At 45.9% G+C, this 27,167-nt stretch overlaps 1 protein-coding gene across 1 annotated transcript; it reads left to right on the top strand.

Moving 5' to 3' along the window:
* On the top strand, positions 1-26,611 carry mxd4 (MAX dimerization protein 4). Its single transcript, XM_034084363.2, has 6 exons — positions 1-210; positions 847-946; positions 4,545-4,574; positions 17,399-17,513; positions 18,822-18,984; positions 26,210-26,611. The coding sequence occupies exons 1-6, from the start codon at positions 147-149 to the stop codon at positions 26,371-26,373; spliced, it is 636 nt and encodes a 211-aa protein (XP_033940254.1). The 5' UTR covers positions 1-146; the 3' UTR covers positions 26,374-26,611.
* The last annotated feature ends 556 nt before the right edge of the window (positions 26,612-27,167 follow it).

The following is a 27,167-nucleotide window of genomic DNA, read 5'->3' on the forward strand; positions in this document are numbered from 1 at the left end:
TGGAGTCACCAAGACTCAGAACTGAATATAGCAGTACACGTTCATCGCTCTGAAACAGTTTTTAAAATTTCCATTACATAATCCCATGACTTGTACATTTGTGTAAATAGATATTTTCTATTTTTTTATATCGAGACAACGACGAGATGGAACTTAATTCTCTTCTTATTCTGCTGGAGGCTGCAGAGTACTTGGAAAGAAGAGACAGAGGTATTTCCAGCAAAACTGACAAGTTGACAGCATTTCTACTGAATACTATTGAATGGGGCATTGCTAGGACAGCAGCTAGCTTAATCTTGTATCTTATGTAAAGTTTTACCGAGCCCTGCCTTAGTGCAGGTATGATGTCACTTTACAGACAATGGGGCGATGGGTGCAAAGTGGACCTAGCAGCCTGTATTCCTAGAAAATAATAGCTTTACTTTATTATTTAAAGTATGTCACGTGTTTATAAACTGAGCGTTCAACCTTTCCAATACAGCTCATGTGTTGTGTATGCTCATAACTGCAGTGTGTATTCGTATTAGCTCTTCGGAAATGAATAAACAAGAGTGACATTGACAATATGAGGCAGTATCATAATGACAGATACTCACCAATGCAAATGTGACACTGATTGTTTTACACTATTAGACCTTGCTGAAGGCTATTCAGTGCTATATTGATATATTGCAAGCGATTACTCTGATGATCGATCACGTTTTGTTCCTCTTGAAATGACTTAGCCTCTATAAAGCTATCTCATGTTTCACCATTTCCCCGAGTGACTGATGGACAGCTTACATTTTTTTTATTCTTGCAGCAAACACCAGAATAAATTAACATTTTGTTTTGTTTTGTCTATAGAGGCAGAACACGGTTATGCGTCTGTTTTACCGTACATGGACGACTTTTCCAGTAAGAAAACGAAAGCCTCGCCAATTTCCCGCAAAACTCAGAACAATAGGTAAATACAAGTCTTGTTTTTTTTTTTTTTTTTGTGGAAATGCAAGCTTATAGAAACATGCACACACACAGGGATCTGTTTTCATGCACACTGCTATCTCTCTCTCCGCTGATGTGACTGGGCTGGGTCTCTGTTTTGGTCTCTCCCATAAACACTGCCACGCGTACACTGTCAACTCTGCTGCTCCAACTCTCCGTGTTTCACACACACTGTCTACACACACACTTAAAACACTCCCCATGCTCAGAGAAACATGCACTCAACCTTTCGTTTCTGCACCCTGTCTGTCTCACACATGCTTCCACCTGTGCCTCTTCGTTCTTCATGTGGTTTAGTGTGTTTTGTATGTGTGTGTGTGTGTGTGTGTGTGTGTGTGTGTGTGTGTGTGTGTGTGTGTGTGTGTGTGTGTGTGTGTGTGTGTGTGTGTGTGTGTGTGTGTGTGTGTGTGTGTGTGTGTGTGTGTGTGTGTGTGTGTGTGTGTGTGTGTGTGTGTGTGTGTGTGTGTGTGATGTTAAGTGCTTTACCACCAAGGTCTCCCATCCTATGTAGTTCGACTTTCTCCCCCACACACAGGGCATGAGTAGATCGAGGTTCCTGAACAGATTATCGATTGCTTTTCATTATCTCCTCATCAAACTGTAATTAACACGCGTTCATCCCTCGTTTGACTCCATTTGCATCTCGTGACAGTTTGCAACCAATAACAACTCTGCTGCAAGGCCATAATAATCACACAGAATAACATTGTACAAGTGAACAGATTAAAGTTTCAGTTTCGGTCCTATCCTGATCTGAGGCTGTTTTTAGACCAGTAGTTGGCTAAATGGAATGTAAAACTAAGCATGTTAAAACGTAATAATAATTAAGAAAGAAATAGGGAGTGCTGCACTGGGTCAAGAAACTGGGCGTTGGTAATGAATTAAAATCATATCAAAAGGCAATAACTTACTAGAAATGGAAGTCCATGGAATTTGTGGGCAGTCTGAAATCATCTGATGCACTCTTATTATATTTTTAAAACCCTATATTGCCACCCAACACCATAGACAACTATTCAAAGAAAGCAGGGCAGTCTTTTTTATTCTTACTAGGTTTACATTGAATTCTTATCTCTAACAATGTAAATGCATGTTTAGTAGGAAGATCAATAACAGAGCTGGTAATCAATATTATTTTTTATTATTTGTTCTTGTTTAATAATTCATAGTTCTGCCTATAGCATATCAGAGAATAGTGAGATGACCAACATGGAGGACAAGCCAGTGAACCTTATGTTTGTCTGGAATAGTGTTTAAATTGGCTGTATCGACGTGGGACACGCCCTCACTAACTCCCCTTCTCTTGATTTATGACCCTAATATGGGGACACCCAAGGCTGCATGAAAAATGTTGTGGGATTATTTTGCCAGGTGTGGACAACAGTGGACCCTTTCATCTGGTAACCACCTGTCATTTGCAGGAAAGGTGTTTTTAGGTTAAACTGTCCAGAAACATTTGCATGATGTGTCCAATTGAATTCCCAAGAACACAAGCACATGAGTTTCTGATGAAAAAAACCAAACTTTCCTGTTGGCTAATATTAGTTTAGGGAAGCACCGTGAGGCCGGTTTCCTCAGTAGTAAGAGTTACACCACTGCACGTACAGCATGCTGAACTATTGTGTTACTATTGTATTTACACTATTTTATATGGATTTGTAAATAAAATAAAAACACTTTTCGATGTCACAAATCAGGTTCAAGTTCAGGTTAAATGAGAATGCAGCCTCTTCCACATTCCTTTGACAGTCTGACAGAGCAACACAATTGTGTACGTGCATGTGTGGTTGAGGGTGTGGTGCCTCCAACAGACACCTCCACACAAACACCAGCCCCCAGGCTCCGTGCATCAGACATGCTTTTCCTCTTCCTTCTTGTGACTGCACTGTGGCCACATTCCCATATTCCCTACTCTCCAACAGTTTTTTATAAGCGTCAACAGGATGCAGGGTGTATGAAGTAAAAACACGTTTGATCATAAACCGTATTTTCGGAAAAAACGAAGCTGTTGGTTAAAAAAGCAAAATGCATTGCTTTGTACCGAGCACTGTTTTATATAGTTCATGACCAAATCTCCAAATCAAACAGATCACATGTTTTGCAAGAGAGCAATATGCAGGGCATGTGGAAGAAAAACAACAGCCGGGAGTCTATTTCTGCAGAGAGAAAACCCCTGGTGGAGTTTCCTTTCTTTACATGCACACTGTTATTAAATCAAAACGCTTCTAAAAGAATGGGGAAAGACATGGAAATGTATTGTTGAAAGATTTCCTGCTTCACCTCTCTGTCACAGATACGAAATTTAAAATAAAAATAGCGTGACCATGGGAAAAACATACACACTGCTCTGGCAGTTCTGCATCCAAAAACATTGAAAGGAGGCTTATATGTCGGCCTTTGATCATCGGGGCCATGTATTGACATCAGAGTCATTTCCATGGTAGCATTATTTTACATAATATGTGGAGGTGTTTTAACCTGCTGTAATATTACAGGTCTGATGACTTCCTGGTCACGCCTTGCGTTTTGACTGGGCAATTCCCCAATCTGTGCAGATTTGAATGGCACAACTTCCTCCATGATGGCATGAAGCTATGTGTTGGCCTTTTGGAATCCGGTTATTAGCAGCAGTGCAACATCCTGTGTTACTTCTGGGATCATTTTGTGCAGACGCCACATTATCACAGTTTTGATGCAGCTGTGGGAACCACTGCTTCACGAGCACAAGGGCTCTCAAACAGCGGAAGGAATCTGAAAAGGCTTGTTGTCAGTCTGGCCCTTTGTTGTTGCTGTTTTTATTTGTATTGCCGTGGTATCCATGACGGCCTCATGAACAGAGGGCCTGTTTTCAGATGGACTGCAGTGCCCTCGCTGCAGATCTCGACAGGGGCTCTCCCCGCTCAGAATAGCCCACACGCTGAGGAATTCTGCAGCCGCTCGGCCTGCAGACGTCCGAGTGTGTTTTTATCCCATGTCCACGCTGCTTTCCTGCCAGCGTGCAGCAACAACAGCAGCGTGTGCATGCTGTTTGTATGTGTGTGAGCGGGAGGGGAGGGATCTCTCTCTCGCTCTCATTTTTGCCCACTGCAGCACACTGTCTGACAGATGTCACACAGACATGCAACATATTAAAAAAACTAGCACACAAGTTTTATGTTTGTCTACAGAGTGATCAGTTTTGGACTTTGTTAATAGTTGGTGTTTAAGGTCAAACTAGTAAAGCAACGCAAGCATTTAAAAGCCTTGATGCCACACATGGACGCAGAAAGATAGACAGACACAGAAAGGAAATGACACCACATTTTTCCTCTGAATAAACGTTTCTCAGATGTGCATTCTCTTCCAAACTTCTTGCTTTTATGTCTTTCATTGAAACTCTTAGACTTCAAAGTTCATCTCCAATCAAGACTTTTAACCTTCAACACATTTACTAAGTAAGCCTCACTCCTTTGGATCTTTCTCCACACAGCTTCCTGTCATGTCATTTGATTTGAAGTGTGTGTAGTATTTTGACAGCACAACACTGCCCTGACACGCCTACTTGTCTTTTGTCCTTTCAGATCATCGCACAACGAGTTGGAGAAACACAGGTAATGTGACATCGGAGGCTCTGTGGCCTATTTGTATGATGTGCGTCTTTGCCAAACACCTTTAAGTTCCTCACATACTAAGTGAAGATATGCAGACTGCAGGTAGACACCACGATACCGCCTCTCATTCAAAAAACACCAGATAATATCAGAGATCGTCTTCAAAGAGATTTGAATCAATGAATTCCTCGTGTCTGAATAAGGATTATAATCTGATTTCAGAGAGCGACTTCATGTTGATTAGATCTGTCTCCATTTCACGGATGAGACTCGTTACCTTTTTATGGAAAGGGGAATCCTGTCAGTAATGTGATAATCCTTCCCAGGCTGACGCTGTGAATCTGGCTCTCGCCTGTCATTTCTCCAAACTGAGAAACACACACAGACACACACACACACACACACACACACACACACACACACACACACACACACACACACACACACACACACACACACACACACACATCCTTCTCATTAAAGTCACAGACGTTTGTTTTGCGCTGTTTTGACTTCACTAAGAGGAAGCACCTCTATAGATCCAAAGGGGTTTCTAGTCAGGAAGCAAGACTCCTCTTTGATGCTACAAAGCCGAGTTGCTTTAGGGGAGAATGGTTGGGGGAACAGGCAACATTTATTTTTGTTACGTGCAGGTTTTTGTTTTTTAATTGAGGCCAAAAATGATCCTCTGAAAACCAGAGCAGAGCCGAATTAGACAACAGCTGATGTGACTAACAGCATGTGAGCAGAGGCAGGGATGGGTGTGTTCGGCTGCATGTTCGTGACGTTGAGGGATTGAGGTTTGCCAGTCACATGTCTGGGAGTGAGTCATATATGTGTGTAGTACAGAGAAACTTGTTCAGACATATTCCTCCCTGACCTGAGATTAAGAGAAGCCCCGGCTGAGCACACTGCAGGCGTTGACACACAGCAATTACCTCATGTCCGATGATGGGCGTTGTTGGTTACCATGGCGTGACGTCCAGTCAAACTGACAAATGCAAGTAGTGCCAGTAAAGTGTTCCTCAATCACTTTATTCACTTCCCTTGTCGTCACTAAACGGCCATACGTTTCTACATGTATTATGAATTCAGTGAAGCATTGTGACTATGATGGTAAAATATGTGATTTACTTCCCTTGTGTTTCTGCCTTTTTGTAAGGGCTTCAAAATAGGAAACGAAGAAGAAGTACTCCGTCACACTGCACTGTCCTTGGTGACAAATGAAGCATGTCTTCTTTGTGTTTGAAAGTACCTTCCTGCCCTCATCTTTCATTCGTCCATGACTGTTTGTACAGAAACATTTCCACCTACTTATTTGTAATAACAGGCCCCGTCGTGCCGAGGTACCCGTGTGAGCGTTTTGCAACGTAATTCATTCTGAAGCATCCTCAAATTACACGGCCATTACCCCCAAATGCCAGGTGTTAACCTTCGAAAATGTGACTTCAGGCTTTGGCACGATCATCAGCAGCGCATGGGTGTGATACCTTTTACCTGAACTCGTGTTGAGATTTGAATCAGTCAGTCAAAGTCAAAAGTCAACTTTATTGTCAATCTTTCAGTTTGTATGTACAGACAGAGATCGAAATACCGTTTGTCACAATCCTGAATACAAAAACAAATATAAAAATATGTATACAAATATGTATATGCCTACACAATCAACAGACGGTTGACAGCTAGCAGTTTTCGTTTAGGTTTTTTATCATGGAAAAAAAGTTACAGCTGCTCAAATTCAAGGAATTGTACAGATGTTCTCAGTTTTGTTATCACATGGATTGATTATCTTTAGGTCTTGGACTATTGGCCACAAAAACAAGTCATTGAAAGACATATAGCGTTCTCTCAATAAGTACAATGGGCTTTTTTCAACATTTTCTTACATTTTAGAAACTTCAAACAATCAATTGTTTATCAAGAGTAGATTTCTAAGCGAAATGTTATCAGTTACAGGCCTAATGGTATGCTTTCAAAGAAACTAGACAAACACGTCCAGTGTCCTTAGTTGATTTCCTTCTCTGTTTCTGATTCATAACCAAAAGTCTTCAGTCGTCCTGTTGGACCAGTTTGATGATTGTTTGATCAGGGCAGCACCAGAGCTTCAGACCTTTAATCTCCAGCAGTGCCGGTATCGCTTTCTGAAGCTCGACCTACCTCACGCCCTCAGACGCCACTTCAGGGAGGAGCTGCAGTTTGAGCCCGGACTCACAGCCTTTGTTTGGTCATGTGTCGTTGTGTTGGGTTTACGTCGGTGCAGCATAGAGCCATCCCTCTACTGTTCAATCACGTGATGGGCAAAACGTCTGACAGATATTACGTTTATTCAAAGGTTTGATACCTACCCCTAGGCCAATGTCATTGGGTTTCAAAAGGGCCACAGTCTTCTATCATGATGGCATGAGGTTCTTTATATATCTCAAGAACGGTACATATATAGAAATATAGCATGTTTTCTGGTCATTCAATAAATAGTCTTCAGTAAAAAGCCACATAGTGAAGCCCCTTTTTGTAGATGTTGTGTGAATGAACTACTTTATAAATGAGTATCATCTCATTTCATCAACTGTAGTGTCAAATCTAAAGTTTCAAGTCAAATTATTATAAAAATATATATATCTAGCTAAACATTGACTATGTCTACATGCAGGAACATAAATAATGAAATTAAGATGCACTTTCATTTACATTTTTAAATAAAAATAAATAAATATAAAATAAAGTTAAAATAAACTTGCCTTGCCTTGAATTGTGTCCAGTTTTTGAATAAAACTCAACTGAGCTTTAAATTAAAGTAATCTCCAATAAATATTCCCTCAAAATATAAAATGTCTGAGTCAGTATGACCTTGTTATTATCAATTTAGACAAATTAATTGAGTATCACTTTATCTAGATACTTTGATATCTCGTTTCATTGAAAGAGGATAAATCATTTTAATGAATTATCTCCCAGCTCTTGCTTTCATATGTCCAAACATGTCCGTTACCCGTGGACACCAGGCTCACTGGCTGCTGCTCAGCGGCATCATGTCTTCGAGGTGTCCTTCATGAAACTGAATGGCATTTACGAGGCACCCTGAATTTATTTGTGTCCTGCTATCAGAGTGAGCCGTCTGGGTGGGAGCCAGCGCCGCTCCAGGCTCTCCTGTCCTGACACAACCTGCTTATCTGCTGCAGCCATGACAGCACTTCTGGAGGGTGATGCTGCTGTTTTCTGTCTCCTCCTCCTCGATGCGTTTGAGAACAGAGCTGCGCGGCGTCAGCTTGTCGTTTCTGTGAAACCAATTGCTGCTGTGTGGTTGGTCGCTGCTGGCATTGCTTCCTTCCCATTTCTGACTTAAACTGCTCTTGATGAAGCCTATGACGTCTTGTCAGTCCCACTCGTTTCCTTTTCTAGAAACGCTTGAAAAAAGAGTGAAACTACAGACGTTTCGTTTTCCCACACATCACCTGATTACAGGAAATGCAGTCGCGTAAGGCTGGTATGTCTGGTATGTTTGTGATGCTTCCCTCATTTGAAAAAAGGATTTACATCTCCATTTATAACTTCCCATAAGCAGACACCGCCCGTGGCCCTCAGGTGCCTTCGGTTTCATTTCTGAGATAACTCATAAACAATGCTCAAAGTGCGTACTTCAACAAACAGTATTTTCTTACAATATAGATCATACCACAGATAGTGTACATGTGGGCCAACATCTGAAGCTAACTCTGAATGGAAAGGCACTTCATGGACAGGAGCAGGACTCCGTCTGTCACGCTCTAATCTTCACTCTAATTAAATGTACCCTCTTCCACTCCCAGCTGTGATGAATGACTTATTTGGCTTTGAGGAACTCTTTCCCCTCGAGTAAAGCTCCTGTGTGTGTGTGTGTGTGTGTGTGTGTGTGTGTGTGTGTGTGTGTGTGTGTGTGTGTGTGTGTGTGTGTGTGTGTGTGTGTGTGTGTGTGTGTGTGTGTGTGTGTGTGTGTGTGTGTGTGTGTGTGTGTGTGTGTGTGTGTGTGTGTGTGTGTGTGTGTGTGTGTGTGTGTGTGTGTGTGTGTGTGTGTGTGTGTGTGTGTGAGCTGAGTTATGGCAGTGTGTTATGTGTCCGACTCCTACAGCCCCGCTCTTCACCTCCTTGCCTTCTCCTCTTTGTCTCCTTCTTTCTCCAGAGACCACATCTGTTTTCTCTGTTATGTTTTTCTCTCCTCTCCCTTTCCCCCCTAAAAGTGCCTGAGTCAGCAGAAACCTGAGGCAGCAGGGAGGAGAAAGGCTGGCTCGCTGCTCACAGAGGGCCTTTATCACTCTTTACTCGTCCTCCTGCCAAAACTCATCCGTGCCCGTTTCTCATCCTTTTAAAGTATAAATCTTCTTTTGTGACGGTGAGTTTATGTGGAAGACGCCAGGCTTTGACGGGCCTGTTAATCCGGGTCATCTACATTTTAATAAGGACTGTAAATGACACAACACTGGACTCATATTAGGTCTACACATCCTGCCTTTAAAAATGAGTTAAGAGACAGCTATAAACAAGGTGCAAAGCTTCTTTATTCTCTTGTGGGTTTAAATGTGGCATTCACATGCTCACACGATAGCACGTGGCTTTTGTATTTCACTTCCTCTAATGTCACCCTGTCAGTTACATTCCTCGTGTGTGTGTGTGTGGTGACCTGGAGTCATTAGGTCTGCATGGGAAGAACCACAGTAATGACTGATATTCTGTATACTCTAGGCGCATAATGATAAAACCCTGCATACTAAAAGAGTAGGACTGCAACTAAGAATGATCATTATATACTTTTTCTTTTCGTTAATGATTAATAGTTTTGCCTATAAAGTGTCAGAAATGTGTGAAAAAGCCCATGAAATATGACATTGTTTCGGCATTTTTACTTAAATAATTATATAAATAGTAACAGGTCAATATTATATTAGTAAGCCTTTCATATTTAAAGAATGCATTTTGTGTTATTGATATGGCTTTTGCAGATACAAAATGTATTGTAAAGTCTGTGTCCAGACATCCAATAAATTGTACATATTGAAATTGCCATAAAGCAGTGTTTTTATAGAGAACAACAACCAGATGCATTAAAAGGATTTCTTTATTGGTATTCACAGTACGTAATATACAGTTAAGATAAGATAGTACTTTATTGATCCCAATTTGGGAAATGTTTGTGTTTGTGTTTGTGCAGCATAAAAAGACGTAATATACATTTACAACCTTTCCTGATCATCATATTGGGTTTGTCCACTTTGTTATGTACTGACGGTATAGCTGCAGGACAGTCTCCTTTGTAGTTGATAACAGATGTAGACTAAGAATAAAAAACCGGCTATAGCTGGAGGTCAGCCGCAGAGGTCACATGTGTAATTTCTCCACCCTGAGGTCACAGAGCACTCAGGCCCCGTCTCAGGTCGACTATTTTAATTTCCTCGCTCCTCGGTCCTCGGTCTCACCGGAAGTTGATTTGCCTGCGCCATCTTGAGTACCGTCCCATGGCTCTTATTTCTGCCGGAGGACCGAGGATCGAGGAGCGAGGAGCGATAATCGAGGAACCACCAGACCATCCTCCGATGAAATCCTCAGATACTCGCCCCGCCCCCTTACTGTGTATCGCTCACTGATTGGACGATGCAGCGCATGCACTGATCTGATGCTTCTTGACATGAGAGCAATACCCCAGTGGAGTGAAGAAAATACATGAACCTCACGGGAGTCACTCCTCAGTCTATACCTCGCTCCTCGCTCCTCCAGCGAAAATAAGGCCATTGGGACGCTACTCAAGATGGCGCAGACAAATCAACTTCCGGTGAGACCGAGACCGAGGAGCGAGGAAATGAAAAATAAGAGAAGCGAGAAGGGCCCCCTGCCTCTCGTGGTTTCCTTGCGTCCCTCCATGCTTCCCTGGTGGGAGGGACTAAACGCAGGGAAGCAAGGATTTAATTTAACCGACCTGAGACGGGGCCCCAGTCAGGTCAAGCCCGGCCACACTAACACAGTACTATCTGTGGACGCGTGTGAAGCCTGCTGATAATGTCTACAGGCTGTTACACTGACACAGAGATATTTAAGTGTGCCACCGTAGACAACGAGAACGTCCCGCTCCCTCTCAGGTGTCGCTGCTGCAGGGGACATCCCCTTTCTGTGTCAGTACACTTTGTTAACTGCAGCAGCTGATGCCCATAAAAACAGCAGCGTAGGATGCACTTTAACAAGGTGTGAGCACAGCCTTGGGGATTCAAGGGCAAGTAAAAGAACAATTAAAGAAATAAGTGTAAAAGAGGACAGAGGGGAGGAAAGGAAGTCAACTACCTTCACCATGCTGAGGAGGAGGAGGAGGAGGAGGAGGAGGAGGAGGAGGAGGAGGAGGAGGAGGAGGAGGCGGCAAGGACATTCTTGAGTGTTGCTGCAGGGAGGAATGGGAGGCAGCGTAGGATGTGGCTGCTTTGTGTGTGCAGCAGGCAGCCTGAAATTCACGTCAGCAGAGTGTGCACACACACGCTGGAATGTAGGCTGTTTAGGGGGAGACAGCGGGAGGAATGGGGGTCACAAAACTTGCAGGCCGAGCATTACTACAAGGCTCTGCAGCCGCGTCCTCGCTGGGTGCAAACATGTGTTTGATAATGCACTGAGAGGATCAGAGCTGCAGGCAGGCTGTCACTCACCTATCTGTTCCCTAATTTCATTGATTCTCTGTTGGCGAGTTGTTTTACAGCAGTTTGCCACATTTATGGCGTGCGCCCCCCAAAATGACATCTTGTTACAGGTTGCATGTTGTGACTTATTCTTGTTTTATTTAAAAGGTACTAATGTACACAAACTCAGACCTCAGTGTAATAGAAATGTCTCTTTTTCTCTTTATTATCTCCTCAGATTTATCTTAAGTACGCCCAGATCTTCATACAGGACCCCCCCCCCCCACACTCCTAAACCTCCTTCCAGAAGTAAAAATGCAACTTTAAGCACTTGAACTGTCTCTCGTGCCACTACCCTGTGTGTTGATCATTGACGAGCATTCATTATAAAATGGAGTGTGTCCCGTGTCAGGGGAATGTGTTTATTGAGCTCGCTGAACTTGTCTCTGCTAGTCCGTCCAACATGTGCAGATGCACACAGCGGAGGCAATTCATGTCCAGGTCTGTCATTTGAGGTTGTGTTGAAATGATTCAGAGATGCCCAAGGAGCTGGTTCCCCTCTGTGTGTTACCCTCTCTCCTCTTTAAGTTCTCCCTGACATCTGTTCCTCTGTGGACAGCAGGGTAAGCTGGCCGTGCTGAGGAAGGGACTTTGTGATGATCCATGCTCACACAGGGGATTTGTTTTAGTACACGAACAAAACTGAAATGAATGTAATTACTAGGCATCCCCTCGCACGCCCAGTGGAAATTCCAGTGTGTTTGGTAGAAATACTACGAGTGAACAACAACTGCCTAATTCTGCAGTTTCCTGTTGTTCAATCAGCAGTACGGCATGCTGAGCTCTTCTTTAGTGTAGTGAAGTTCTGCCCCGCCCTCTGCCCTCTGTGTTTCAGTTTGCTGCTTGCGTGTGAGAGCAGAGTCATGTGAGAGCGAGCTCCATATTCCTGCCGCCAGAAAAATGTGTTTATGGGGGACTAGTATCCGACTGTCTGGCTCTGCAGTTGTCACTGCACACAGCGGGTGGGTGTGGCATCCTTGATGACAGAAAACAAATACAAATATTTCCCCGACGACTGACATTTCATATCAGGGTGATGAAAGAGTCTCCCCGCGTGTCTCTCGTCTCGGGGGCGTGGGCAGCGTGGCATGAGCTGCTCCGTTTCTCTTGTTGTTCACAGACAGCACATCTGATCTCTGTTCAATGTAAACATGTTGAGGGCAAGGCGAGGGTGACAGGGAGACTGATGAAGGGCTGCTGAAAGGCCCAGTGGGTGTGTGTATGTGTGTTTGCCGGCTGGGACCCTGGGTAGGGTCCCTCACCACCTCAAGAGCCCACATCTGGCCTCGCTCTCTCAGCCAGATGTGGAGCCGCTCCGTTGGCAACCCCAAATTCCACCATGGCGATCCACAGTCACGCACCGCAGCCCCACTTTCACTTCACATCACAGAGCTGCGTGTAAACAAGGAGTAACATGTATAATAAACAATTATTACGGTGCTTGTCTGCAGATTTTTTAGCCATAACTTCTATCAGCGATGGTAAGAATGCATTTAGAGATGATACGATTGCGTTGTTGTGTCTGCTTAACGCCGACTACGCAGTGAATCCGTCATGCTGCCGTCTTGTGGGCTCGAGTCAAAACAACACCAGAGGCCCGGTTGTGCATTTCTCTTCTCTTTAAAGCCAACGGGGAAGAAACCGAGTGAGCTCTGGCAGTGAGAGGAAACATTGCAGTGGTGTTTCAGATGACCTTTGACCTTAGTTTAGCAGGTTTGGCTCCTTGCCAGACAAGCCACTCAGTGCTGTGTGTACGGGCTGAGGAATGCGCCGGGCTGCAGCGAGCTCATTAAACAGAGAGTGAGGGGTGAAGGCCCGTTGTTTGCACTGGTGCACTCCTCAGGCCCTGCAGCGCTTTGTGTGCCCATAGATCTCCAGTCCCTGTACTGTCCTGGGACACTGCTGTCACCGGGACAGCCTGTGTGTGGACACTGGCCATGTTTTCTCTGCAGCAGCAGCACACAAAGATAACCTTCAATATGCTGCAGATACAGAGCTCGCCATCAACATGTCATGGTTGCTTTCCTTCGAAGGCCTACAGTTTGAGCATATCTGTGAAAAAGGGTCTGCACAGTAACCTTGGAGCACAAGTCAGCAGTTTAAAGATCTTGTTCCAGTTTTCAGCAGCGTGCATGCAGCTTTTCTGAGTAAAAAGTTCCCTTTTTTTCTCTCCCCTGCCTTTGCTTTGTCTTGGCACTGAGCCCCTGATGGAGAGGGAGGACAGGGGCGGGGGGGGGAGGCCAGAGATCAGACACAAATCATCCCGTGCTACTCTGCACGTGAGAACAGTCAGGTGGTCACTTCCCTGCAGACGTGACTCTGGATCAAATCTAATTGGAGGTTTACTATAAATCCTCTCCTGCAGAGACATGTTGTTTTTTGCAGAAGGGATTGCTGCTCTGAAAGTCTACTTTTAAAACAATAACACTTTGAAATGAGAGTTTTCAGTCAAATCCCAAGAGTATTGTGTCCACAGGACGTATAAACCATGACTTTTGCACTGTGTTGAACTTGTTGACACACAAGTAGAAACTGTTATACACCAGTAACAGGCTTGCATCGTGACACTTGTCATGACTGGAATATCAAAGACTGTCCTATTTTCAACCCAGACACATTTGATGATTTTCAGAACCACTTGTCGATTCATGTTCATCTGGTGGGCTTGCATGGCTGTTTGAAGCCGTCTGATAAACATAGCGTGACTCGGTTTAGGAATAACAAACGTGAGTGGAGGAGGGTCCTAACCCTGCTCCAAATAGACTGTGTGCTCGTGAAGAAAAGCAGCGAGTGTGTCTCGCGGCGGGGGGGACATTGGAGGAGCTGTCAGAGACACACTGTCAGGTTAAACCAAGAAACCTACTTTATTGATATGCATGAGAAGCCTTTTTGTCACAAAGCATGTAGCATGAAATGCACCGCTCAAGACGAAGAGAAGCCCAGACCAGACTTGTTGAAACTTCAGTGACAGAAATGTTGAAGTGGATCGTTATCAGCAATTACATAAAGAGCCTGTTTACGTCAATTCAAAAGCTACAGTTGGAAAGTATAGATAAGAGTGGAGAGATTTTGATTTAGGTTTTCACATTTGAAACTCGTGCCATGTGACATACAAAAAATAAATAACATAGAATAAATAGTCAGATGTTATTCCATATTTAACCTAATAATTTCACATTTTAGACGAGTTTAGGAAGAGAAAATTCATCCCACTCTCACATGATCGGACTGCGATAATAACTCCAGACCGATCTTCACACATTAGAGCATCTGTGCATATTTCTATCCTCTGCATGCCAGGTCAAATATGCGGTGAGCATACAGGTGGAGCCTTCAATGAAGTCGGTACAAACGGGTTTTTCTTGGGGGGGAACGGTGGGAAGTCAGGCAGAGTATTCGGGGAACGCCTTGTTTTTGTTTTTCATCACAAGAGAGGGGGGAGCGGGGTGCAAGATGGTGGCCCATTGGCTCAAGTTTCCCTGTGAATGGTGTGTGTGGAGCGCTGCCTGGTGCAGCTGAGCACACTGCGCTCAAAGGGCCCTTTTTTCAACCGCAGAGAAAGTCAAGCCGCTAGCTCGGACCCCGCTCCCTTTCCAAAAAAACACTCCCCTCCCCCCGCTGCTGAGACCCCCAGCTCCTTCCTGCCCGCTTCCCCTGGCCGCTGTCCAAGTGCTTCATGTGGCTGGACAGGGGCAGGTTGGAGGTGGGCCCTCGCCCATGACTTCAGAAGACACTTGTTTTCCACTGGGACGAGGATGTGTTGGTGTTGGCAGGGTGGAGCAGAGGGGTGGAAGGGTTCAGCGGATGAGGGGGGAGACAGAAATGCCTCCTGGGAGAGGAGGAAATAAAAGAACCAGAGCCCTTTCACACGCCCCTTCATGGGAACGCCTGTGTGCACCTGTAGGGTGTAGATGTTTAAAGGGCGCCTTTGATAATCTGGTGCATTTCTACCATTTAAATCCATAACATATTTAAGATGCAACTATCATTTAGGACTTTAATTTGTAGAGCTAAATATTTATTGCCTACTGGCCGCCTCTGGGTGACCTCTGAATGAAACAGACAGAGCTTGTGAGAGGGTCTCAATCTATGCGAAAAACACAGACGACGCCCTTCCTGAAAAAGACAAAAAAAAGACAGGGAAATGTGTGTGTGTGTGTGTGTGTGTGTGTGTGTGTGTGTGTGTGTGTGTGTGTGTGTGTGTGTGTGTGTGTGTGTGTGTGTGTGTGTGTGTGTGTGTGTGTGTGTGTGTGTGTGTGTGTGTGTGTGTGTGTGTGTGTGTGTGTGTGTGTGTGTTTTCTCTGATTAGGTGCATTGTGGTTGCAGCGATGGCCGGTGGAGACCTTGCATTGTTGGAGTTTGTTTACCGTTCAGACAGAGTTAGCCAAAGTAACGGGAGAAAAGGGGGAAGGCTAGCTCGGAACAAAGAGACGGTTCATGGACTAGCATGACTGATGGAGGATTGAAAAGCCTTTATGGACACATGTGAATGAACCAAGGACAGACAGGGAAGGTAATCTACTGATAACAAATGTTGTGGATTAAAAGCAGAAATTATACACAATAACCGTTGAGTGTCCGCACTGAGACTTACTCTGCCTTATCGTCACTATCGCTGAATAAAACGCCCCATGCTGCATCCAGCGAGCTATTTACTTCCAGGGTTGTTGGCCTGCAGGACTTTGGCAGCGATGCAGAGTTTTCCGTGGCCACAGTTTGTATCTTGAGTTCAACCAGCAGAACAGATGAGAAACTTCTCATGGCTGTCATTTTGGTCAATAATGATTTTTGCACCCGGTGACTGCGGGTTAAATGTCTCTCCCACAGACTTCGGGTGGAACAGCGTGTCCATTTGGTAAATCAATCAAACACAACGTTTATAAGAGGCTATAAAAGCAGCTGAGATTGGTAATGCATGACTACAGTTTGCAGTTATATTGAAGTCAGCATGTTGCACTGAGGTGTTCTGCATATAGATTACTAATAGTGAGCAGTTGGGCAATGCCAGTATGTTATTTGTGAAAATGTAGTCACAGGGAGGCCAAACTCTAAAAGGTTAGATAAAAACAGGGAAACTAAGGCTGTGGTTGGCCTTTTGAATGTGTGTTACATGTGGGTAGCTCTTTTTGAGGAGGAACAATGTAAAAAGTTGATTTACCTTAGTAAGCTCTGGCTTTATGGTATGTAATATATGATACAAACATGTCCTCTCTCATGCTGAAAGGAACTGATTCCTCCCTGGGATTTGAAAGAGGTTTTCTGGCCCCTTTTTGAGCTTTAAACATGTGAAACCAGCACGACTCTGCACCCATCATCTCTTTAAACATGCAACGTCTCAATTCCAAAATCACAACAGCAACTTAATCCGACCCTGTAGTATTTAGTCTTTGCTTCAGTATGTTTCCCAGTCACAGTTCAGGAGGATCAGTATATGTTTCTGTCCTTCAGTGACTTGTGGATAAACTCCTGTCGGTGTGTTTGTGTAGGTCACATGTGTCAAACTCAAGGCCTGGGGGCCAAATCAGGCCTGTGGTGGATTTAATTTCGGCCCGCAGGATAAATTTGAATTACTATTAGATCTGGCCCGCCGGTACACCTTCACTCAATCCTGAGGGTCTCCTCAGCTCAGAGCCTGACCCCAAAGATTGATGAACTGGCACCCAAGATGAGATGCCAAGTATCTGGCTTGAACGAGCATCACAGAGCAGCACACTGAGTTTAATGGATGTTTCCTTCTGCACTTTTGTTCTTGTGACAACAAGGCATGTTTGGTTTTTTCTTTGAGGGAAATTGTTTTTTGAAGTTGTTGTTGGCCTGTGGAAAAATGTAATCATAAGAAATGACTCCGGAAAAGCTGCGGATAGAGCCATAAGAAATGAATGCAACTGATTATTTAATGTTTAATGTTGTTTTTATAGGCAATAATTTAAGCTTTGTTAGTTCCAGGTTTAATATGTGCAATAAGTTCATTTCAATACGTTCTGCAATAAACATTGAACCAGTCCGGCCCTCGACTAGTACCGATGTTTTAATTTTGGCCCACTGTGTATTTGAGTTTGACACCCCTGGTGTAGGTGCTTGCTCACTTTTTCTGCTGGTGGATGTCCGCTGACTCACCCTATGCTTGTGTGTTTGCAGACGTGCCAAACTACGGCTGTACTTGGACCAGTTGAAGAAGCTGGTGCCTTTGGGTCCAGACAGCACAAGACACACCACACTGAGCTTGCTGAAAAGGGCCAAGATGCACATCAAGGTATTAATAAAACAGAGCTGTATGAAAACAAAAATGCTCCGAACCTGTCTTATTGTTTCATTTTGGATCTGTTTGATGAGTTAGCCTTTGTTTGACAGATTACTGACAACAATTTTGATAACTGTTTGGTCAAATGGAGCATCAATGCCAAACATTTGCTGGCTCCATCTGGATACATTTTAGGATTTATGCTGTTTTTCTATCATTTTAAATCAAATATGTTTGGTTTCTGAGCTGTTTTCAGATAAAAACAGGATTTAAAGAAAGTCTGTGGGTTATGGTGAAATATCAATCGAATGTTTTACAATTTTTGGCTAAAAAAACAATCAATAAATCCAAAAATCCAACCATTTTTAGTTTGAAGATCTAGTGTCGAGTGGTTACAAAGTGGTTGTAGTTTTGGTCTTCCTTGTTTTTTTTTAAACGTTTTCTTATCTTTTAATCAGAGCCGTTAAGGGCATGTCAGAAATAAATACCCCCAAGATCTAAAGGAAAACAAAGAAGTCAACAAAGAGCAAGACGCAGGACATAATGGCTGATCTGTAGATATGTGGAAGGAGATAATTACATGTTTAAGGCTTACTCTTTCTGCATGGTTCATTAACTGTTGCAGGCCGTTTACACACACGCACACACACACACACATACACACACACACACACATACACACACGCACACACACACACACACACACACACACACACACACACACACACACACACACACACACACACACACACACACATACACAGACAGATACAATGATGCAACAGGAGCTGTGACAAAGAGTCTTGAAACACTTTAGTGCCTGCAGAATATTATTAGAATCCTATCGTTGCCCTGCAGAGGATAAACTTGCATCTAAGGACAGTTAAGGACACGCTGTACTGATCTCACTGTTTACCAGCAGCAACACTGTGGTCGGTGGAAAATCCAGACGTGGCGCGTTTTAACCCTTCATTTCCTGTTTACCATGTCCCCTCTGCTCAGACGATCTGCGCTAATTCTCGTCAACGTTGTGTCTTCTCATATCAAAAGGGGCCACATGTGTTTGTCTTCGCTTTCATTAACCACTGAAAGCTTTCACATGCAAATGAGTGCAAAATATAATCCCACATTGACTCAAACTTAGAAATATCATTCATAGTTTGAGTCATTCAGTCACTTCCTTATTGTTGTTAAATATTCTCTTTGGTAGGAGATGATAGAAAAACACTAGTTTTAGGAGTAAAAATAGAGAGGAAAGGTGGACATTGTTGTGTCCAGAATAGACTCTGATTGGTTCTTTGCATGCTTATGTCCCTGCAGAAGCTGGAGGAGCTGGACAAGAAGGCTTTAAACACGAAGGAGCAGCTGCAGAGAGAGCACCGCTACCTCAAACGCCGCCTGGAGCAGCTTTCTGTCTCCGGATCCTCGGAGCGCATCCGCACCGACAGCATGGGCTCCACCATCTCCACCGACTCTGAGCAAGGTACGCTGTTTTAAAAAAAGGCAACCAGTCGCACTCTCCCTACACACTAAATAACCTTGTTTGTCCCAAATGTTGATAGCAGGGGTTTAAAAACAAAAGTTTTATCATTAAAGAATATTACGTGACTTCTTTGAAAATTTCAATTTAGTGGCCTTCGATGGATAGGAGACTAAATCATATAATAATAATAATAATAATAATAATAATAATAATAATAATAATAATACATTTTATTTGTAGGCGCCTTTCATGACACCCAAGGACACCGTACAATTTGTTAAAAAATAAATAATAAAATAAAACGCTAATAGGCAACAGAACATGATAAAAACAAACAGGAATTCATGGAGGAGACAGTCAAGTGGACACAAATGAAACATATAATGGGGAGCACTACAGTGAGTAAGCAGATTTGAACATCCATCCATCCATCCATCTTCTCCCGCTTATCCGTGGTCGGGTCGCGGGGGTAGCAGTTCCAGCAGAGAGCCCCAAACTTTCTTTTCCCTGGCGACATCAACCAGCTCTGACTGGGGGATCCCAAGGCGCTCCCAGGCCAGCGAAGAGATATAATCCCTCCACCTGGTCCTAGGTCTACCCCTTGGTCTCTTCCCAGCTGGACGTGCCTGGAACACCTCCCTAGGGAGGCGCCCAGGTGGCATCCTAACTAGGTGCCCGAACCACCTCAACTGGCTTCTTTCGACGCGAAGGAGGAGCGGCTCAACTCCGAGTCCCTCCCTGATGACCGAACTTCTCACCTTATCTCTAAGGGAGACACCAGCCACCCGGCGGAGGAAACCCATCTCGGCCGCTTGTATCCGCGATCTCGTTCTTTCGGTCATGACCCATCCTTCATGACCATAGGTGAGGGTAGGAACGAAAATGGCCCGGTAGACAGAGAGCTTTGCCTTCCGGCTCAGCTCCCTTTTCGTCACAACGGTGCGGTAAAGCGACTGCAATACCGATCCCGCTGCTCCGATTCTCCGGCCCATCTCACGCTCCATTGATCCCTCACTCGAGAACAAGACCCCGAGATACTTGAACTCCTTCACTTGGGGTAAGGACTCATTCCCTACTTGGAGTGGACAGTCCATCGGTTTCCTGCTGAGAACCATGGCCTCAGATTTGGAGGTGCTGATCCTCATCCCAGCCGCTTCACACTCGGTTGCGAACCGATCCAGTGAGTGCTGAAGGTCGCAGACCGATGAAGCCATCAGAACCACATCATCTGCAAAAAGCAGTGGTGCAATCCTTAGTCCACCGAACTGCAGACCCCCCCCCCCACGACTACGCCTCGAAATCCGATCCATGTATATTACAAACAGGATTGGTGACAAAGCGCAGCCCTGGCGGAGGCCAACCCTCACCGGAAATGGGTCCGACTTACTGCCGAGGACCCGGACACAGCTCTCGCTTTGGGAGTACAGAGATTGGATGGCCCTGAGTAGAGACCCCCTCACCCCATACTCCCGCAGCACCTCCCACAGTAACTCCCTGGGAACCCGGTCATACGCCTTCTCCAAGTCTACAAAACACATGTAGACCGGATAAGCGTACTCCCAGGCCCCCTCCAGGATCCTTGCGAGAGTAAAAAGCTGATCCGTCGTTCCACGACCAGGACGGAATCCGCATTGTTCCTCCTCAATCTGAGGTTCGACAATCGGCCTGACCCTCCTTTCGAGTACCTTGGAGTAAACTTTCCCGGGGAGGCTGAGTAGTGTGATGCCTCTGTAATTGGCACACACCCTCTGATCCCCCTTTTTGAAAAGGGGGACCACCACCCCGGTCTGCCACTCCTTCGGTACTGTTTCCGACTTCCACGCAACGTTGATGAGACGTGTCAACCATGACAGTCCCTCAACACCCAGAGCCTTCAGCATTTCCGGGCGGATCTCATCCACCCCCGGGGCTTTGCCACTGTGGAGTTGTTTGACGACCTCAGTGACCTCCCCCCGGGAGATTGGCGTTGATCCCCCGTCATACTCCAGCTCTGCCTCTAACATAGAGGGCGGAGTTGTCGGGTTCAGGAGTTCCTCAAAGTGTTCCTTCCAACGTCCCAACACTCCATCAGTTGAGGTCAACAACGACCCATCCTTACTGTACACAGCTTGGATGGTTCCCTGCTTCCCCCTCCTGAGGTGTCGGACAGTTTTCCAGAACAACTTTGGTGCCGCCCGAAAGTCCTTCTCCATGTCTTCTCCGAACTTCTCCCACACCCGCTGCTTTGCCTCGGCCACGGATGAGGCTGCTGCCCTTCGGGCCTGTCGGTACCTTGCAACTGCTTCGGGAGTCCCCCGGGATAACAAATCCCTGAAGGCCTCCTTCTTCAGTCGGACGGCTTCCCTGACCACCGGTGTCCACCAGGAGGTTCGAGGGTTACCGCCCCTTGAGGCACCTAAGACCTTGAGACCACAGCTCCCCACCGCGGCTTCGGCAATAGAGGCTTTGAACACCGACCACTCTGGTTCAATGTCCCCAACCTCCACAGGAATGCCCGAAAAGCTCCGCCGGAGGTGTGAGTTGAAGGCCTCCTGAACTTGGGCCTCCTCCAGACGTTCCCAGTTCACCCGAACTACACGTTTGGGCTTACCAGGTCTATCCAGAGGCTTCCCCCGCCACTCGACCCAACTCACCACCAGATGGTGATCAGTTGACAACTCCGCCCCTCTCTTTACCCGAGTGTCCAAAACATACGGCCTCAGGTCCGATGATACGATAACGAAATCGATCATGGACCTTCTGCCTAGGGTGCTCTGGTACCACGTACACTTATGAGCATCCTTATGTTCGAACATGGTGTTTGTTATGGCCAATCCATGACTAGCACAGAAGTCCAGTAACAAACCACCACTCCGGTTCAGATCAGGGGGGCCGTTCCTCCCAATCACGCCCCTCCAAGTGTCTCCATCATTGCCCACATGTGCGTTGAAGTCTCCCAGCAAGACTAAGGAGTCCCCTTCAGGAGCCCCATACAGGACTCTTTCCAGGGTCTCCAAGAAGGCCGAATACTCTGAACTGCTGTTGGGTGCATAAGCACACACAACAGTCAGAGTTTTCCCCCCCATAACCCGCAGGCGTAGGGAGGCGACCCTCTCGTCCACTGGGGTAAACTCCAACAACGAAGCACCTAACCGGGGACTTGTGAGTATCCCCACACCCGCCCGGCGCCTCACACCTTGAGCAACTCCGGAGAAGAATAGAGTCCAACCCCTATCCAGAAGTAAGGTTCCAGAGCCGACGCTGTGCGTAGAGGTGAGCCCAACCAGATCCAACTGGTACCGCTCCACCTCCCGCACAAGCTCCGGCTCCTTCCCCCCCAGAGAGGTGACGTTCCACGTCCCCAAAGCCAGCTTCTGTCGCCCGGGTCTGGTCCGTCGAGACCCTCCGCTTTCACTGCCACCCGTCTACAGAAGCGGAGGTGTTGCCCACGTTGCCTTTTCGGGCTGGGCCCGGCCGGGCTCCGTGGCAAGCCCGGCCACCAGACGCTCGCCGACGAGTCCTCCTTCTGGGCCTGGCTCCAGAAGGGGACCCCGGGCTTCCTCCGGGCCGGGTATCCTCACTTCTTGTTTTTCCTTTCATGAGGTCTTTTGAACAGATTTGAACATGTGGGTTTTTAATTGGGATTTGAATAAGGTGATTGTCGGATGGGGAGGGAGTTCCAGAGTCTGGGAGCAGTGCAGCTAAAAGCCCGAGCACCCATGGTGACGAGGCGTGGGGTGGGGACGGTCAGCAGACCAGCAGAGGAGGAGTGGAGGGAGCGAGAGGGGGTGTACTCCTGAAGAAGGTCAGCCAGATAGGGGGGGCCAGGTTATGTAGGGCTTTGTAAGTGAGCAGTAGGTTTTTGAAGTTGATACGGGATTGAACAGGGAGCCAGTGGAGTTGGATGAGGATGGGGGTGATGTGTTCGGAGGCCTTGGTGCCGGTGATGATCCGGGCTGCGGAGTTCTGTATGATTTGTAGTTTATTGATGAGCTTGGTGGGTATGCCTGAGAGGATGGCGTTACAGTAGTCGATGCGGGACGTGACAAATGCATTGACCAGGACTTCAGTGTTTGATTGAGAAAGGGATGGGCGGAGTCTGGAGATGTTGTGTATGTGGAAGAAGGCAGTCCGGGTGATGTTATTTATGTGAGGTGCAAATGAGAGGGAGCTGTCCAGGATGACACCAAGGCTCTTAACTTGGCCAGAGAAGGGGATGGAGTGGCCATCAATGATGAGGTTGGAGGCAGGGGAGGATGAGGTTTTGGAGAGGGTGGTTTTGGTGCCAACCAGCAGGGCTTCGGTTTTGCTGCCGTTGAATTTTAGGAAGTTCCTGCTCATCCAGCTCCTGATGTCCTGGAGGCAGTTGGTGAGAGAGGTTGGGGGGAGTGCAGTGTTGGGTTTGCTGGAAATGTAGACCTGGGTATCGTCGGCGTAACAGTGGAAATGGACATTATGATGACGGAGGATAGTGCCAAGGGAGAGTAGGTAGATAATAAACAGGAGTGGACCCAATACTGACCCCTGAGGAACACCATGTGAGACAGTGGAGCAGCTTGACCGGTGGGTGCTGAGACGGACATATTGTTTTCTGTCTGTGAGGTAGGATGAAAACCATGAGAGTGCAGTACCAGTGATCGCAATGTCTGCCAAACGTTTGATAAGCAGTGCGTGTGAGATGGTGTCAAAGGCAGCTGTGAGGTCAAGGAGGATTAGGATGGTGAGCAGTCCAGAGTCAGCTGCACGGAGGAGGTCGTTGGTGATTTTTACCAGCGCTGTTTCGGTGCTGTGCTTTGAGCGGAAACCCGATTGGAAGGGTTCATGAAGGTTGTTTTTGTCCAGGTGTTGTTGAAGTTGGTCAGCAACCACTCTTTCAAGGGTTTTTGAGATGAAGGAGAGGTTAGAGATGGGCCTGTAGTTATTCAGGTCATCTCGGTAAGCTCCAGGTTTTTTGAGTGTTGGTGTTATTGCAGCAGTTTTGAGGTTTGGCGGTACAGTTCCAGTTGCGAGGGACGAGTTAATGATTCTTGTGATCAAGGGGCAAGTAGAGGGCACACAGGTTTTGACGAGGGCAGTGGGGAGTGGGTCGAGCTGACAGGTAGTAGGTTTGGATTTACGGATAAGCTCAGTGATGGAGAACTCTACCGAGAGCTGCCGAGAAATTGGACAGGGTGGGGATCAGCTGGTGACTGGTGGAGCTCAGCCACTGTTGGTTGTCTTTGGAGGTTCTAGATGCAGCCAGTTGCAGGTGGATGGTGTTGATTTTGCTATTGAAGAAAGTCATTGCAGTCATCAGATGAGATGTCTGTGGGGAGGGTTGTGGGAGGTTGAAGTAGGTGTCTGACGGTTGAGAAGAGGTTTCTCATGTTACCTTTTCCAGAACTGATGAGGTTGGATTAGTAGGAGGACTTAGCAGTGGTGAGGGCGTTCTTGTAAAGGCAAAGATGTTCTTTGTAGAGCTGAATGTGGATTAAGAGTCCAGTCCTTTTGCACAGACGTTCAAGATGCCGGCCAGTGGTTTTTAGCTGGTGGAGGGCAGCAGTGTACCAGGGAGCAGTGTGCACAAAGGAGACTATGCAAGACTTCAGGGGAGCAAGCGCATCCAGGGAAGATGTGAGACAGTTGTTGTAGTGACTCACCAGTTCAGCAGCGGTTGAGGAGGAGGATGGGGGTGGACTGCGTTTGATATTTCTGAAGGTGATGGTCCGCAGTGCTCTTGTTTTAGATGGGGGGACATTTACCTCAAAAAGCACAGATTTATGGTCAGAGATGGAGAACTCTGCATCAGTGAGGTTAAAAGGAGTGCCCATTTAACACATCAATCAGTTTATATAAACAATCCCTATACAATAATATCAACTCACAACAAGCAACTCATTGGACAATTGTATTACTGGGCTCTGAAGGAAGGAGGTGTGCTTTATCAGAAATGGTGACAGCAGTGAAATGAGAATTTCAAAATAAAGGCGTGTTTTCTAGTAGTTTTTTTTAATTCTCCCATCAGTAATGACATGTGCGTGCAAAGACATGTACAAAGAAATGTGTACCATATTCTGAAAAGCCTTTTCTGACAATATAAATGTAGATTTATTCTAGATATTATTATGTGACATTAGATTTGTGTACTTTATCATGTGGATAGTCCTGGGCATTGCTGTGGTCACAGCTTTTTGTAACTATGACAATAATGTAAATAAAATGTAAATCACTTCCAAATTTGATGCAAATCAATAACCACGGAGGTATGGCTCGGACTGACGTTCACAGGCTCACAGACTGTATGTCCTGCAGCTAAATACCCGCTCAGCACAGCTCTATTAATGCCTTTATTTACATGTAATAGTCAGCTGTTTGCATTCCTCTCGCTGTCCACCGATAAACTCTGAGCCAGACTGTGATCCCTGCACGATTTGCCCCGGCCTTGTTTGCAGGTGATGCCCCAGGGGTTAAAGGTTAAATATTGATTTTCTTCTATAGCTACTGATGGTGGGAGATTTCATGTCATGTGGGATTGCGGGAACCAGTGCAGATCATAGCAGCTTAAAGAACTTGTTACGTCTCATCTGTTAAAATTACAAAAGAGTAATCTTTCAGGTTCAGGTACTATTTGAATGTCATTACCCTGAAACAGCAGACAATATCAACTAAAGGAGCCAGTATACTTCCTTAAAAGTGCTTCTTGGATAGAAAATCGGCAGCTCATGACTTCCCACTTTTCTGACATCACAATAAAATCTAGGGAGGTCTGTGTTCGGCCATTTTTGTAACTTTATGAGCACCATGAATGGCTTCTAGGAGAGTCTATTTTAAAAGATTTGCCGTTAACCTCATATTTAAACCGTTAATGGTGTCTAACTCCTCTCTTTCTGTCTATATATACTTTTTTCCTTTCAATGCAGTCGCACTACAGGTTGTATAATTTAGTTATTTTCCAGCATACCCAGAGTTCAAAGGTGCAATGTGCTACTCACTGGTGTCACGTAAAAGCTCAGTCTGGTCTGTTACAGTGTGTTTACTAATCCTGCATGAAGTAAACACAAATGCGGTTGTTTATCAATGGAGGGGGATAAGCTTTAGGAGCACAAAGATCTGGCTGCCTAAATCTGGGTTTAATCCGTGGGCACTGCAGGCGGCCTCATAAATATTCCCACAGTTTTGGTGGAAATAAACAGTTTCCCCTCACTTTTTTCTGAAACTGAAAAGTGCCAAATGTGACCATGTGTGTTTTTCTTTTTTTCGCTTGCAGACGTGGACATCGAGGGCATGGAGTTCACTCCTGGCGAGGTGGACAGCGTGGACAGCATCAGCGACGGCGAGGAGGAGGAGGACCACTACAGCCTCCAGAGCAGCTCCAGCGACACCAGCTACACAGCCACACATTCCCACAGACTGCAGCCGCACCACTGTTAGGACGCCGAGTGGACATCCACCTCCCAACCAGCTTCCTCCCCCACGCTCCCCCCCCCCCACCTATACCTTCCCCGACCATTTTCCGCCTGCAAACCTCCATCAGACCGGTCCACAGCGGAGGTGAACCCCCCCTTCTCCTGGCCCCAGCTCTGCAGGAAATGCCACTCAAAAAGCCTTCCTGATCCCCCTGACCACTGACCCTACCTCACCCTACTGTATCCTGCCTGAACTCGCACCCCCCCCCCCCCCCTTCACACCCCCTGCCCTCCCACTGCCATCACACCCCCTTACCTAGTGTTGCCACAGGCTCATAGAGAGCAGAGCCGAGTTTGTGGGTTTTATTGGGGACTTCTGTGGTGTGGTGGACAGCTTTGACTTGTTAATCGTGTGTGTGTGTGTGTGTGTGTGTGTGTGTGTGTGTGTGTGTGTGTGTGTGTGTGTGTGTGTGTGTGTGTGTGTGTGTGTGTGTGTGTGTGTGTGTGTGTGTGTGTGTGTGTGTGTGTGTGTGTGTGTGTGTGTGTGTGTGCGTGTGCGTGTGCGTGTGTGCGAATATGTAAGAGAGAAAGAACAAGCGAGGGAGGGAGTTTAGGAGGGTTAAAAAACAAAATATAGACTTCCTGTAATCTCTATAAGGCCATAGCAACCCCAGACAGGCACCGTGTTTGTGATAAAAGGTAAAGCACTTCTGTATTTTCTGCAATATTTGCAACACGCAAAGGTATTTACATCACACAGTATCTTCCCTTTACACAATAAGATTTACCAGAGCAGCTATTGCAGGCGTCACACACTTT

The sequence above is a fragment of the Pseudochaenichthys georgianus genome, chromosome 1 (assembly GCF_902827115.2).
Source record: "Pseudochaenichthys georgianus chromosome 1, fPseGeo1.2, whole genome shotgun sequence".
Lineage (NCBI taxonomy): Eukaryota > Metazoa > Chordata > Actinopteri > Perciformes > Channichthyidae > Pseudochaenichthys > Pseudochaenichthys georgianus.